Below are 15,667 nucleotides of genomic sequence, written 5' to 3' on the forward strand. Positions count from 1 at the left end.
GCCTTTTACAGAAGCACTCAGGGTAGAAAAATTATTCTCTCTACTGATGAGGAGAGTCTTATAGAAATGCACAAGGCTTGAAGATGGTGGAGAGGACACACATTTCTTTCTGACCTTCTCCTATAACCCTCAGACTAAGTAGCAAATCCAGCCTCTGAATTAGCTCTAGACTGGTATAATTCACAAATACTGGGACAGCAACAAATTACCAGCAGAAGATAATTTTTGAAGATCACCAGAAAAGGTCTGTTTCAATCAGAAATGGGAAGGAGGCAACCAAGCACAAGCAGGCCAACCACAGATGTCAGTGCAGACAGCACAGAGTCCTGAGGTGGTGCAGATTCTACAGGAGGTGTGGACTCCACATGGTGGAGAATCTACAAAGGAATCTACAGGAGTGTCAGCCACTCTGCCCTGGCTGCAAGCCAGCAGAAAAGTTACAAAATATCTAACACAACCACACAAAGTAAATAGGGAACCCCAAAACACCGGAGTTTAAAGGAACCTGGCCACACCCACCCAACACCTGGAGTGAATCAACATGGACCCAGTGCAGCTGCAGCCACTTATAGAGGAAGCCACTGCTTGTAGAGGAAGCTTGGAAAACTTCCCCTGCTCTAAAAGCAGACCTTAACTTTTTTTTTTATTTTATTTAATAGCCTTTTATTTACAGGATATATACATGGGTAACTTTACAGCATTAACAATTGCCAAACCTCTTGTTCCAATTTTTCACCTCCTTACCCCACCCCACCCCCTCCCCTAGATGGCAGGATGACCAGTAGATGTTAAATATATTAAAATATAAATTAGATACACAATAAGTATACCTGACCAAAACGTTATTTTGCTGTAGAAAAAGAATCAGACTCTGAAATATTGTACAATTAGCTTGTGAAGGAAATCAAAAATGCAGGTGTGCATAAATATAGGGATTGGGAATTCAATGTAATGGTTTTTAGTCATCTCCCAGAGTTCTTTTTCTGGGCATAGCTAGTTCAGTTCATTACTGCTCCATTAGAAATGATTTGGTTGATCTCGTTGCTGAGGATGGCCTGGTCCATCAGAACTGGTCATCATATAGTATTGTTGTTGAAGTATATAATGATCTCCTGGTCCTGCTCATTTCACTCAGCATCAGTTCGTGTAAGTCTCTCCAGGCCTTTCTGAAATCATCCTGTTGGTCATTTCTTACAGAACAGTAATATTCCATAATTTTCATATACCACAATTTATTCAGCCATTCTCCAACTGATGGACATCCATTCAGTTTCCAGTTTCTAGCCACTACAAAAAGGGCTGCCACAAACATTCGTGCACATACAGGTCCCTTTCCCTTCTTTATAATCTCTTTGGGATATAATCCCAGTAGTAACACTGCTGGATCAAAGGGTATGCACAGTTTGATAACTTTTTGAGCATAGTTCCAAACTACTCTCCAAAATGGTTGGATTCGTTCACAACTCCACCAACAATGCATCAATGTCCCAGTTTTCCCGCATCCCCTCCAACAATCATCATTATTTTTTCCTGTCATCTTAGCCAATCTGACAGGTGTGTAGTGGTATCTTAGAGTTGTCTTAATTTGCATTTCTCTGATTAATAATGACTTGGAGCATCTTTTCATATGACTAGAAATAGTTTCAATTTCTTCATCTGAGAATTGTCTGTTCATATCCTTTGACCATTTTTCAATTGGAGAATGGCTTGATTTTTTATAAATTAGAGTTAATTCTCTATATATTTTGGAAATGAGGCCTTTATCAGAACCTTTGACTGTAAAAATATTTTCCCAGTTTATTGCTTCCCTTCTAATCTTGTCTGCATTAGTTTTGTTTGTACAAAAACTTTTCAGTTTGGTATAATCGAAATTTTCTATTTTGTTATCAGTAATGATCTCTAGTTCTGCTTTGGTCATAAAGACCTTCCCCTTCCACAGGTCTGAGAGGTAAACTATCCTATGTTCCTCTAATTTATTAATAATTTCATTCTTTATGCCTAGGTCATGAACCCATTTTGACCTTATCTTGGTGTACGGCGTTAAGTATGGATCAATGCCTAGTTTCTGCCATATTAGTTTCCAATTTTCCCAGCAATTTTTATCAAACAGTAAGTTCTTATCCCAAAAGCTGGGATCTTTGGGTTTGTCAAAGACTAGGTTGCTATATTTGTTGACTGTTTTATCCCTTGAACCTAATCTATTCCACTGATCAACTAATCTATTCCTTAGCCAATACCAAAGTTTTGGTAACTGCTGCTCTATAATAATTTTAGATCTGGTACAGCTAAGCCACCATCATTTGATTTTTTTTTCATTAATTCCCTTGAAATTCTTGACCTTTTGTTTTTCCATATGAACTTTGTTGTTATTTTTTCTAAGACCTTAACTTTTTTAAAAAAAACTGAGTAAAAAGGTAGAGAGAACTCTGATGATAGACAGCTTCTGTGGTGAAAAAAGAACAGATATCAAACCCTGAGGAGACTAAGGGCAGATTGTCTCCAGATGAAGCCCCAAAGAGTGATATAACTGATCCTCATCACACAAGGCTCTCCTTGAAGAAATTTTAAAAGATCTTTAAAAAGAGCTAGAAGAAAAATGTGGAAAGGAAATGAAAACTTTGCAAGAGTATTTGGAAAAGCCATATAACTCATTAAAAGATAGATTTGCTAAAATGGAAAAAGAAAGCCACTCCCAGAAAAACAGAATTTGTGAAATAGAAAAAGAAAAGAACTCCTTAAAAAACAAAATTCGTGAAATGGAAAAAGAAAATTCCATAGAACAAAACAACTCATTTAAAAATTCAATTGGACAAATACAAAAAAAAGTAAATGAAAAAAATAATTCACTAAAATTCAGAACTGAACAAATGGAAATAAATGATTCAATGAGACAACAAGAATCAGTCAAGCAAAACCAAAAAAATAAAAAATAGAAAAAATTAAAACACCTAATTGGGAAAATAATTGACCTGAAAAATAGATCTAAGAGAGACATCTAAGGATTATTGGACTCCCTGAAAACCATGATGAAAAAAAAAGTCTAAACACTATTTTTCAGGAAATCATCAAAGAGAACTGCCCTGATATCATAGAATTGGGTGGTTAAAAAAACCGCTGAAAGAATTCACTGAACACCTCCTGAAAGAGACCCCAGAATTAGAACCCCAAGGAATATCATGGCTAAATTTCAGAGCTATTGGACCAAGGAAAAAATATTACAAGCAGCCAGAAAGAAACAATTCAGATACTGAGGAGCCACAATAAGAATTACTCAGGGCCTAGCAGCTTCGACTTAAAAGGAGTGAAGGGCCTAGAATCTGATATTCCAAAAGGTGAAAGAACTTGGAATGCAGCCAAGAATAAATTACCCTGCTAAATAGAGCATTTTCTTTCAGGGAAAAAGATGGACATTTGATGAAACAGGTGAATTCCATTTATTTCTGATGAAAAGACCAGAGCTAAACAAAAAATTTGACCTCCAAATATAAAACTCAAGAGAAGCATAAAAAGGTAAAAAGAAAAGACCTCTTTACTGTATTTCTATTACGGGTATGTATAGAAAGTGCATGTATGATCTGATTTTACTGTTATAATATAAAAAAGAAACTAGAGGTGAAAAAACCCCACCAAAATAGATAAACCTTTAGTTAATTTGATTACAAAAAGGAAAGAGGAAAATCAAATTGTTAGTCTCAAAAATGAAAAGAGAGAACTTTCCACCAATGAAGAGGAAATTAGAGCAATAATTAGGAGTTATTTTGCCCAACTTTATGCCAATAAATTTCACAACTTAAGTGAAATGGAGAAATATCTACAAAAATATAGATTGCTCAGATTAACAGAAGAAGAAATAAATTACTTAAATAGTCCCATTTTAGAAAAAGAAATAGAACAAGCTATTAATCAATTGCCTAAGAAAAAATCTCCAGGACCAGAAGGATTTACATGTGACTTCTACCAAACATTTAAAGGACAATTAACTCCAATACTATATAAACTATTTGAAAAAATAGGGAATGAAAGAATCTTACCAAATTCATTTTAAGACATAGACACGGTACTGATACCTAAATCAGGTAGGACTAAAAAAAAAAAAGAAAATTATAGACCAATCTCCCTAATGAATATTGATGTGAAAATCTTAAATAAAATATTAGCAAAGAGATTACAAAAAATCATTTCCAGGATAATACATTACAACTAAGTAAGATTTATACCAGGAATGTAGGACTGGTTTAATATCAGGAAAACTATTAACATAATTGACTACATCAATAACTTAATTAACAAAAATCATATGATTATCTCAATAGATGCAGAAAAAGCATTTGATAAAATCCAACACCCATTCCTATTAAGAATACTAGAGAACATAGGAATAAATGGACTTTTCCTTAAAACAGTCAGTAGCTTCTATTTAAAATCATCAGCAAGCATCATATGTAATGGGGATAAACTGGAATCATTCCCAATAAGATCAAGGGTGAAACAAGGTTGCTCCACTATCACCATTACTATTTAATATTGCATTGGAAATGCTAGCTTTGGCAATAAGAGAAGAAAAGAAGATTAAAGGAATTAGAATAGGTAATAAGGAAACCAAATTATCACTCTTGGCAGATGATATGATGGTATACTTAAAGAACACTAGATAATCAACTAAAAAACTATTAGATATAATCCACAACTTTATTTTATTTTTTTTAACCTTCTTTTTTTTTTTCTGAGGCTAAGTGACTTGCCCAGGGTCACACAGCTAGGAAGTGTTCAGTGTCTGAGGCCAGATTTGAACTCAGGTCCTCCTGACTTCAGGGCTGATACTCTACCCATTGTGCCACCTAGCTGCCCCTAATCCACAACTTTAGCAAAGTTGCAGGATACAAAATAAATCCAAATAAATCATTAGTATTTTTATATATCATAACAAAACCCAACAGCAAGAAATACAAAGAAAAATTCCATTTAAAGGAACTATTGATTGTATAAAATATTTGGGAATCTGTCTGCCAAGGAACTATATGAGCAAAACTACAAAATACTTTTCACAAAAATAAAGTCAGATCTAAGCAACTGGAAAAATATCAAGTGCTCTTGGATAGATTGAGCTAATATAATAAAGATGACAATACTACCTAAACTAATCTATTTATTTAGTGTCACACCAATCACACTCCTAAGAAACTATTTTACTGACTAGAAAAAATAACAACAAAATTCATCTGGAAGAATAAAATTTCAAGAATTTCAAGGGAATTAATGAAAAGCAAAGCAAATGAAGGTGGCCTACCTGTACCTGATCTATAAAGCAGCAGCCATCAAAACCATTTGGTACTGGCTAAGAAATAGAGCAGCTGATTGGTGGAAACAGTGCATTGGTGTTCACAGAACAAAATAGTCAATAACTATAGCAAGCTAGTATTTGACAAACCCAAGGGCGCCAGCTTTTGGGATAAAAATTCACTATTTGACAAAAACTGTTGGGAAACTTGGAAACTAGTATGGCAGAAACTAGGCACTGACTTACACCTAAACACTGTATATCAAGATAAGGTTGAAATGGGTTCATGATCTAGACATAAAGAATGATATTATAAATAAATTAGAAGAATATAGAATAGTTTACCTCTCAGATCTGTGGAGGAAGAAGGAATTTATGACCAAAGAGGAACTAGAAATGATTACTGATCACAAAATAGATAATTTTGATTATATTAAGTTAAAAAGGTTTTATACCAATAAAATTAATGCAGACAAGATTAGAAGGGAAGGAACAAACTGGGAAAATATTTTTATGTTCAAAGGTTCTGATAAAGGCCTCACTTGCAAAATACATAGAGAATTAACTAAATTTATAATAGTTCAAGCCATTCCCCAATTGATAAATGGTCAAAGAATATTGATCAGAGAAATGCAAATTAAGACACTGAGATACCACTACCCACCTGTCAGATTGGCTAAGATAACAGGAAAAGATAATGACGAATGTTGGAGGGGATATGGGAAAACTGGGACATTAATACATTATTGGTGGAATTGTGAATGGATCCAACCATTCTGGAGAGTGATTTGGAACTATGTTCAAAAATTTGTCAAACTGTGCATATTTTTGATCCAGCAGTGTTTCTACTGAGCTTATGTCCCAAAGAGATCTTAAAGGAGGCAAAGGGACCCGTATGTTCAAACTCTTTTTGCAGTGGCTAGAAACGAAATTGAATGGATGTCCATCAATTGGAGAATGGCTGACTAAATTATGGTATATGAATGTTATGGAATATTATTGTTCTATAAAAAACTACTAGCAAGATGATTTCAGAGAAGCTTGAAGAGACCTACATGAATAGATGCTAAGTGAAATGAGCAGAACCAAGAGATCATTATATATGGCAACAACAAGATTATATGATGATCAATTCTGATGGACATGGTTCTCTTCCACAATGAGATGATTCAAACCAATTCCAATTGTTCAGTGATGGAGAGAGCCATCTACAACCAGATAGAGGACTGTGGGAACTGATTGTGAACCACAACATAGCATTCTCACTCTCTCTGTTGTTATTTGCTTGCATTTTGTTTTCTTTCTCAGTTTTTTCTTCCTTTTGATCTGATTTTTCTTGTGCAGCAAGATACCTGTATAAATATGTGTACATATTTTGGATTTAATATATATTTTAACATATTTAATATGTATTGGACTACCTGCCAGCTAGGGGAGGAGGTGGGGGGGTAAGAAGGAGAAAATTTAGAACAAAAGGTTTTGCAAGGATTAATGTTGAAAAATTACCCATGCATATATTTTGTAAATAAAAAGCTTTAATAATAATAATAATAAAAATAAATACACTAGGCTTGAATCCCAGGTTTTACTGGGAAGAAGTGGAGATTCCCAGTTCCAATTCTCCCAGACACCTCAAACTACGATGGTACAATCACTTTATTTGCTGCAGGAAGTCCAATTTCTCTTGTCATCCTTGCCTTCCCACCAATTTAACACCCCTAATTTCAGTTTAACCTGGAGCGAAAATTCATTCACCTTATGGTGGTTCTGAGTCTAAATTGAATTTCTACTTTCTAGGAAGGAAAAGAAAAAACAACAACAACAATGGAGAGTTGATGGATTTGACCAAATGTTAAAATTCATCATTTTGGTGTTTTAATGGTCCCTAAATGAAAATCTACTATTTTTCAACAAACACTCAAGTCAGCAAACACTAATAAGTGCTTACTATCTGCAGAGAACTTGGCAGAGCTGGGTGAGGGGATGCAAGTACAGATCAACACCAAGTCCACTTTGAAGGGTTTTATAGTGGAATATAAAGAGTCTGCAGTCATTTGTGGCTGTGGCACATGATGGCCTTGCAATGACTAGAGATTCTCTTTGTTTCTCAGGGCCCATTGAAGAGTGCCAGCATAGCAATACTGTGAATTATTTCTGGTACAGGCAAACACTAAACATCACCACAGACATCAATGAAAGTGGGACCGTACAGTGGAGGCTGGTTGTGTGCTTAGTGGCTTGTTGGATGATTGTGTATATCTGCATAATCAGAGGTATTGAATCCACAGGAAAGGTGAGGATCTTATAAAGGCACTTGTAGAAGCTAAGTTGTTCACAATTGTCTCTTGATATATGAAAAATGTTTCCTTAATGCCTATTGTGCTTTTAAAGATGAAGTGAGTATAATGGAATCCCAGGCTCCTTGCCTGCTGCCAAGCTTTTTTTTTCTTTTTCTTTTTTTTTTTTCTACTTTTTCATTTATTTAATATTTTATTTTTCCAGTTACATGTAAAACAATTTTTAACATTGTTTTTAAAACTTTGAGTTCCAGATTCTCTCCTTTATTCTCTCCTCAGTTCAGTCCCATTGAGAAGGCACATGTGATGCAAAACATTTCCATAAACTCATATTACTGAATTTCAAGTGGGCTTTTACTACTATATGGCTGTCTTCTTCTTCTTCCTTGATTGATTCTCCTTAGTGGCACTTTCAAACATTGTATTTCCCCCTCCAAGACTTAATGGCTTCTTTTTGTCCTCTTAAGATCAAAGGATCATCATCAACAACAACAACAACAACAACAATAATAACTTCCAGATAATACCCCTCTTACAGATATTCTCCTAACTATTTTCCTGACAAAACCAGGACTATATTGCACAAGCTCCCTATCTCCTCTATTCCATATTTCAAAACCATTTACAATTTCACCCTTCTTCCTCCCAAACTGTAAAACAGATGGATCTTCTCCTTTTGCCTTTGATCCTATTTCCTCTTGAGCTTTCTAAAGCTTATCCTATCAATTATTCACTTTGTCTTCAGTCCCTCCCTATCTGCTGGTTAGCTTCCCCACTGTTCACAAAAATACTTTTGTCTACTCATCTTTAGCAAATCTTTGTTTGACTCTGTCATACTTTCAAGATGTTGCTTCATATTTCACCTCCCTTTCAATGTTAAATTCCCAGATTCAGTCAGCTACACTAGCTATCTCCATAGTTTTGCTGATTTGCTCACGTTTTAACCCATTGCAGACTAACTTGTGACATCATCACTCTACTAAATTTGTTCTCTCCAAGGTTGCTAATGAGAAGCTATGGAAAGAGTATGTAGATCTTAAGTCTGTTTGTAGGTTTGAATTCTCGATCTGCTGCTGTATTACTTTAGATAAGTTATTTAATTTCTCCCTCATTTTCTTCATCTTTAAACTGAAGATGTTGGATTATATGACTTCTAAGGTCCCTATCAACTCTAAATACAGTATATTCCAAAAGCCTTGGTGTAATTTTAAGTTGTTAATAAGCTTTTAAAAATTTTATTGGTTTTAATATTTTCTTAATTATTAATTAATAAGTTTATTTTAAAAGCTTATAACTGCACCAAGACTATTGGGACATCCTATATATTATTGTATAATCTCTTAACTGCTAAATTCAATGACTTTTTTTCTATATTCTCATCCTCTTTGACCTTTCTGAAAATGACACTATCATCTTCTCTTCTGTAACAACTCTTTTTTTCTGTTTCTCCTCCTTCTGTCTGATTACTTGTTTCCAGTTTCTTTGGCTAAATGAATTTCTATCTCTTGCCTCCAAACTCTCCACCCCATAATCACCCTCCTCCCCTTTTCCATTCTTAGACTTCTTCTCTCTCTCTTCTCTCCTTTGATCTAATCAACTTTCATGATCTCTCAAGGAGATCCTTTTTTTTCAGAGACAGGAGTGCTCCTCTGCTCTTCTATTACATTCTTTAAAAACATAACAGGTTAGGCAATTATCATTTATATATAAAATTATCATTATAAGCAAATCTTAATCTATATATCTAGCTATAATCTTTCTCCCCATGTCTTGCCTTGTATTATCCAATCATTCTGGATGTCTTTTCATGGAGGATACATCAACATCTTAAACTCAAATGTCTAAAACAGGATTCATCATCTTCCTCTCTAAACTCCCCTCTTCTCTCTCCTAGACTTCTTATTCTATTTAGAGTACCATCATCTTCCTCCCAATCACCCAGATTCATAATCTCTGTATCATCATTAACTCTTCCCTTCCTCATGTGCCATATCCAGTCAGTGACGAGTATTAGTAATTCTACATATAGAATTTTATAAAGCAATTCTCTCTCCATAGTGTGTCTCAGTATTATCTCCTCTATTCTGATGAAGCTATTATTCTACTTTAGGCTTTCATCACCTCTCATCTGTACTCTTCTTCCAATCTTTCCCTTCTCCAGCCATTTCTCCAAAGAGATGATAAATTTATTTTCAAAAGACTTAATCCTAACCATATCACTCAAAAACTTTCAATAACTCCCCATTGCCCTTAAGATAAAGTATTTCAGGCTCCCTACAATCCTGCTACTGCCAACCTTTCCAGTTTTTCTCTATACCTCTCTTTTTTGCAAACCTTATGTTCCAGCTAAACTATACTAGTAAACTGCTTTTAAAACTCAACATAATACCTTTTGTTCTCATACCCATTCATTGCATAAATGCCTGACTTTTCACCTCTACCTCTTAGTAGGTAGAATCCTTATTTTTTCCCCAAGACCTAGTCAGTTGCTACCTTTTTCCTAAACCCTTCCCCCATCTCCCCACTTGTTAATTCTCTCTTCTTCCTTAATTTACCTTTGTAGTGCACTTATTTGGAGTCAAGTTGTTGAATATGGTCCCCATTTCACTAAAATATAAGCTCTCTGAGGGTTTGTATCACCATCCTCATCTAGTACTTTTCACATAGGCAATTAACAAATATATGTTAATTCGAATTAAACTGAATGGAACTGCAGGTACACACAGGATATACAGAGCCTAACACTGTCCAATTTCCTAATTAATCCTCGAGGATTAACTACTTATTCATTATAATTAGTTAAAATTATTCTAATTATAATCCCACAAGAAGATGTGTTGGTCCTAGCTATTTATTTCTCCAAAATCTTTCTAGAAAATTCCCTTTGGTGATTCTCTTAGTTGAAAATGTAAGGGTAGAGTGGGCCATGGTAATGTCTCCACTTAGGCTATCTTAGGGTCTTCTAAAGATCTTAACAACGATCCAAATAGTACATAAGGAAAATGTTCCTTGGTTCATCAACCATTCATTATTTCTTCATTCTCTTGTGCAGGCCATTTATTTTACTGCCCTCTTTCCTTATTTGGTCTTGACCATCTTCCTCATCCGAGGACTCACTCTTCCTGGAGCTACTGAAGGATTAATTTACCTCTTTACACCTAATGTAAGTACAGGTAGGTCTCATTGAGCCTGTATAAAAGGGCCTAAACCACTAGTCAATTTGGAAATATCAGTTTAAAAAAAGCACTCCCTAAAAAAACTACTACAATTCTATGTCAGTACAAGATAAATTGTATTGAAAGAATGAATTAAAGTTGCTGATACAGGGATTTGTTTTATGCCAGAAGAACTTAACTCTAGTTTTACTTGACTGCTATTAATAAGCAATAGTTTAATTTGATATTAACAAATTTAATAAACCTATGCTGAAGTGGGAAGTAGCTCAAAAACCTCCCCTTGTTTTGCAAAGTTATCAAAGAGATGTGCAGCAAGACAACTATAAATATATATACATATATTGTATTTAACATATACTTTAACATGTTTAACATGTATGAATTACCTGCCCTCTAGGGGAGGGAATAGGGGAAAGGAGGAGAAAAGTGGGAACAGAAGGTTTTGCAAGGGTCAATATTGAAAAATTATCCATGCATATGTTTTGTAAATAAAAAGCTATAATAATGAAAAAAAAAGTTATCAAAGAGAACCTATTCTCAAAGGTCTGAATGTCTCACAATAGTCTTATAATTGGCTTTCTACTAGGTGAACAAATTACTTACCTGTATGAGGTAACCTGATAATGTTACTAATAGCCCTCTTTCAAAATATATTAATTCTTCTTTAAGTTTCTCCCACTGAGACCTTCTGGTTACTAAATATCCTCAGAAAGAGCTTTGGATCCTACATTTAGGGCTAGAAGGAACCATAAAGGTCATCTATTTCAAACCTTTTTTTTTTTTTAAACCCAAGGATATCACACTGGCAGTAAATGGCAAAGAACAGATTTGAACTTCTGACACCATATCCAGCCTTTCCTAGACTGCCTTTTATTTTGTTAATATTATTTTGTTTTGTTTTACCAATTACATGTTAAGACAATTTTAGGATTCATTTTTAGGTGTGGGGTTTTTTTTTTGGTTTGTTTTGTTTTTTTGGTGAAGCAATTGGGGATCAATGAGTTGCCCATGGTCACATAGCTAGTGAGTGTTAAGTGTCTGAGGCCACATTTGAACTCAGGTCCTTCTGACTTCATGGTCAGTACTCTATTCACAATACCATCTAGCTGCCCCTTTAGTATTCATTTTTACAAGATTCTGAGGTCCAAATTTTCCTCCCTTCCTCCTTCCTCTCCCTTTTTTCTAAAAGGCTAGGCAATTTCACAAAAGTTATGTATGTTTAATTGTGTAAAACATTTCCATCTTAGTCACAGTTGTGAAAAAGGAACAGATCAAAAGGAAAACAAAAACACAAAAAAGAATGAAGTGAAAAAAGAATGTTTTGATCTGCATTCAGAGTCCATGTTTTTTTTTTTAATAATAGCTTTTTATTTTCAAAATACATGCAAAAGTAGTTTTCAACATTTACCCTTGCAAAACTTTATGCTCCAATTTTTTTCCCTCCCTTCTCCCCATTCCTTCCCCTAAACAGCAAACAATCCAGTACATGTTAAACTTGTGCAGTTCTTCTATACATATTTCCACATTTATCATTCTGTACCAGAAAAATCAGATAAAAACAGAAAAAAATTGAGAAAGAAAAAAAGCAAGCAAAAAACAACAAAAAAGTGAAAATAATATGTTATTATTTACATTCATTCCCCACAGTCCTTCTGGTTGTAGATGGCTCTCTTCATCACAAGTCTATTGGAATTAACCTGAATCACCTCACTGTTGAAAAGAGCCAAGCCCGTCACAGTTGATCATCACATAATCTTGTTTTTGCTGTGTACAATGTTCTCTTGGTTTTATTCACTTCAGCTTATGCAAGTCTCTTCAAGCCTTTCTGATAGTTATGATATATAATATATATCATATATGTAATATAATATATGATATATAATATATGTTATAACTTATTCAGCCATTCTCCAAATGATAGGTATCCACTCACTTTTTCAGTTCCTTGCCTCTACAAAAAGGACTTCCACAAACATTTTTGCATGTATTGGTTCTTTTCCCTTTCTCATGATCTCTTTGGGTTACACACCCAGCAGAAACATTGCTGGATCAAAAGGTATGCACATGATAGTCCTTTGGGCATAGTTCCAACTTGCTCTCCAGAATAGTTAGATCAGTTCACAATGCACTACCTAAACTAATCTGTTTATGTTGATTCCAGTAAAATAATGGCCTGCACAAGAGAATGAAGAAATAATGAATGGTTGATGAACCAAGGAACATTTTCCTTATGTACTATTTGGATCGTTGTTAAGATCTTTAGAAGACCCTAAGATAGCCTAAGTGGAGACATTACCATGGCCCACTCTACCCTTACATTTTCCACTAAGAGAATCACCAAAGGGAATTTTCTAGAAAGATTTTGGAGAAATAAATAGCTAGGACCAACACATCTTCTTGTGGGAGCATCGCAGTTTATATTGAATTCTAGAAGCAATAGAAATCCACTTGAATTTATTGAGTAAGGGCATGACATGGTCAGATCTACCCTTAAGGAGAATCACTTTAGAAGCAAAATGGAAAATGGATTGAAGCAAGAGAAACCTAAAGGAGAGAGGTCAATAGGAGACATTAAAATGATCTGTGTTAGAAGTAATGAGGGCCTAAACTAAGATGGTAATTGTGGGAGTATAAATTGTATTAAGTGTGTGTACATATATACAAATACATACATATATATATATATATATATATTTAATGCTATACCAATCAAACTCCCAAGAAACTATTTTACTGACCTAAAAAAATCTATAATAATTCTACTAACAATGCATTTGTGTCCCAATTTTCCCACATTCTTTCCAACATTTATCATTTTCCCTTTTTCGTCATAGTAGTTGTGAGGTGGTAGAGTTATTTTAATTGGCACTTCTCTAATCAAAAGTTATTTAGAACACTTCTTCATATACCTATAGAAAGCTTTGATTTCTTCATCTGAAAACTGCCTGTTCATATTTTTTGACCATGTATTTTTTGGGGAATGACTTGAATTTTTATAAATTTGATTCAGTTCTCTATATACTTAAGAAATAAGGCCTTTCAAAGTAAGGAACTATTTGAACACAACTACAAAACACTTTCCACACAAATAAAGTCAGATCTAATCAATTAGAAAAATATCAAGTGCTCATGTGTAGGCCGGCTGAATATAATAAAAATGATAATGCTACCTAAATTAATCTACTTATACCAATTTCCTAATTAATCCTCGAGGATTAACTACTTATTCATTATAATTAGTTAAAATTATTCTAATTATAATCCCACAAGAAGATCTGTTGGTCCTAGCTATTTATTTCTCCAAAATCTTTCTAGAAAATTCCCTTTGGTGATTCTCTTAGTGGAAATTGTAAGGGTAGAGTGGGCGATGGTAACGTCTCCACTTAGGCTATCTTAGGGTCTTCTAAAGATCTTAACAATGATCCAAATAGTACATAAGAAAAGTGTTCCTTATGTACTATTTAGCCATTCTCCAAATGATAGGTATCCACTCACTTTTACAGTTCCTTGCCTCTACAAAAAGGACTTCCACAAACATTTTTACATGTATTGGTCCTTTTCCCTTTCTCATGATCTCTTTGGGTTACAAACCCAGCAGAAACATTGCTGGATCAAAAGGTATGCACAGTTTGATAGCCCTTGGTGCTATGGTGGTGCTATGGTGGTATGGTAGGTGTCATACCAATCAAACTCCCAGGAAATTATTTTACAAAGCTAAAAAAAATAACAACAAAATTCATCTGGAAGAACAAAAAGTTAAGAATTTCAAGGGAGTTAATGAAAAGAAAAGCAAATAAAGGTGGTCTAGCTGTACTAGATCTAAAAGTATATTATAAAGCAGCAGTCATCAAAACCATTTGGTATTGGCTAAGAAATAGAGTCATTGATCAGTGGAATAGGTTAGGTTCACAGAACAAAAAAGTCAATGAATAATGTTTGATAAACCCAAAAACCTAGTTTTTGGTATAAAAATTCATTATTTGACAAAAACTGCTGGGAAAATTGGAAACTAGTATGGCAGAAACTAGGCATTGACCCACACCTAACACTGTATACCAAGATAAGGTCAAAATGAGTTCATGATCTAGACATAAAGAATGAGATTATAAATAAATTAGAAGAACATAGGATAATTTACCTCTCATACAGGTCAAGAATTTCAAGGGAATTAATGAAAAAAAATGCAAATGAAGGTGGCCTATCTCTGCTAGACCTAAAACTATATTATAAAGCAGCAATCATCAAAATTATTTGGTACTGGCTAAGAAACAGAGTAGTCGATCAGTGGAATAAATTAAGTTTACAGGAACCTATTTTCCAATTTCCAGAGAAAATTGGAAACTAGTATGGCAGAAACTAGGCATTGACCCACACCTAACCAAGATAAGGTTGAATATAAACAAATTAGAAGAACAAAGGATAGTTTACCTCTCAGATCTATGGAAGAGAGAAAGGAATTTGTGACCAAAGAAGAACTAGAGGTTCTTATTAAACAAAAAATAGTTAATTTTGATTATATTAAGTTAAAAAAGATTTTGTACAAATAAAACCAATGCAAACAAGATAAGAAGGGAAGCAATAAACTGGGGGAAAATGTTTACATTCAAGGGTTCTGATAAAGGCTTCATTTCTAAAACATATAGAGAATTGATTCACATTTATAAGAATTCAAGCCATTCTCCAATTGATAAATGGTCAAAGGATATGAAAAGATAATTTTCAGATGAAGAAATTGAAGCCATTTCTAGTCATATGAAAAGGTACTTTAAATCACTATTGATCAGAGAAATTCAAATTAAGATAACTCTGAGGTACCACTACACACTCTCAGATTGGCTAAGATGACAGGAAAAGATAATGATGAATGTTGGAGGGGATGTGGGAAAACTGGGACACTGATACATTGTTGGTGGAGT

General features: G+C 34.2%; 1 protein-coding gene across 1 annotated transcript in view; it reads left to right on the forward strand.

The window, feature by feature from the left end:
• The window catches only part of SLC6A18 (solute carrier family 6 member 18), a 59,104-nt gene that overhangs the window by 21,212 nt on the left and 22,225 nt on the right, over window positions 1-15,667 (forward strand). The window contains exons 4-5 of the mRNA XM_031946099.1: window positions 7,390-7,571; window positions 10,628-10,738. Coding sequence (XP_031801959.1) covers window positions 7,390-7,571; window positions 10,628-10,738 — 293 coding nt within the window. The remainder of the gene's footprint in view (window positions 1-7,389; window positions 7,572-10,627; window positions 10,739-15,667) is intronic.

This window comes from Sarcophilus harrisii, chromosome 1 (genome assembly GCF_902635505.1).
Source record: "Sarcophilus harrisii chromosome 1, mSarHar1.11, whole genome shotgun sequence".
NCBI classification, from domain to species: Eukaryota; Metazoa; Chordata; class Mammalia; order Dasyuromorphia; family Dasyuridae; genus Sarcophilus; species Sarcophilus harrisii.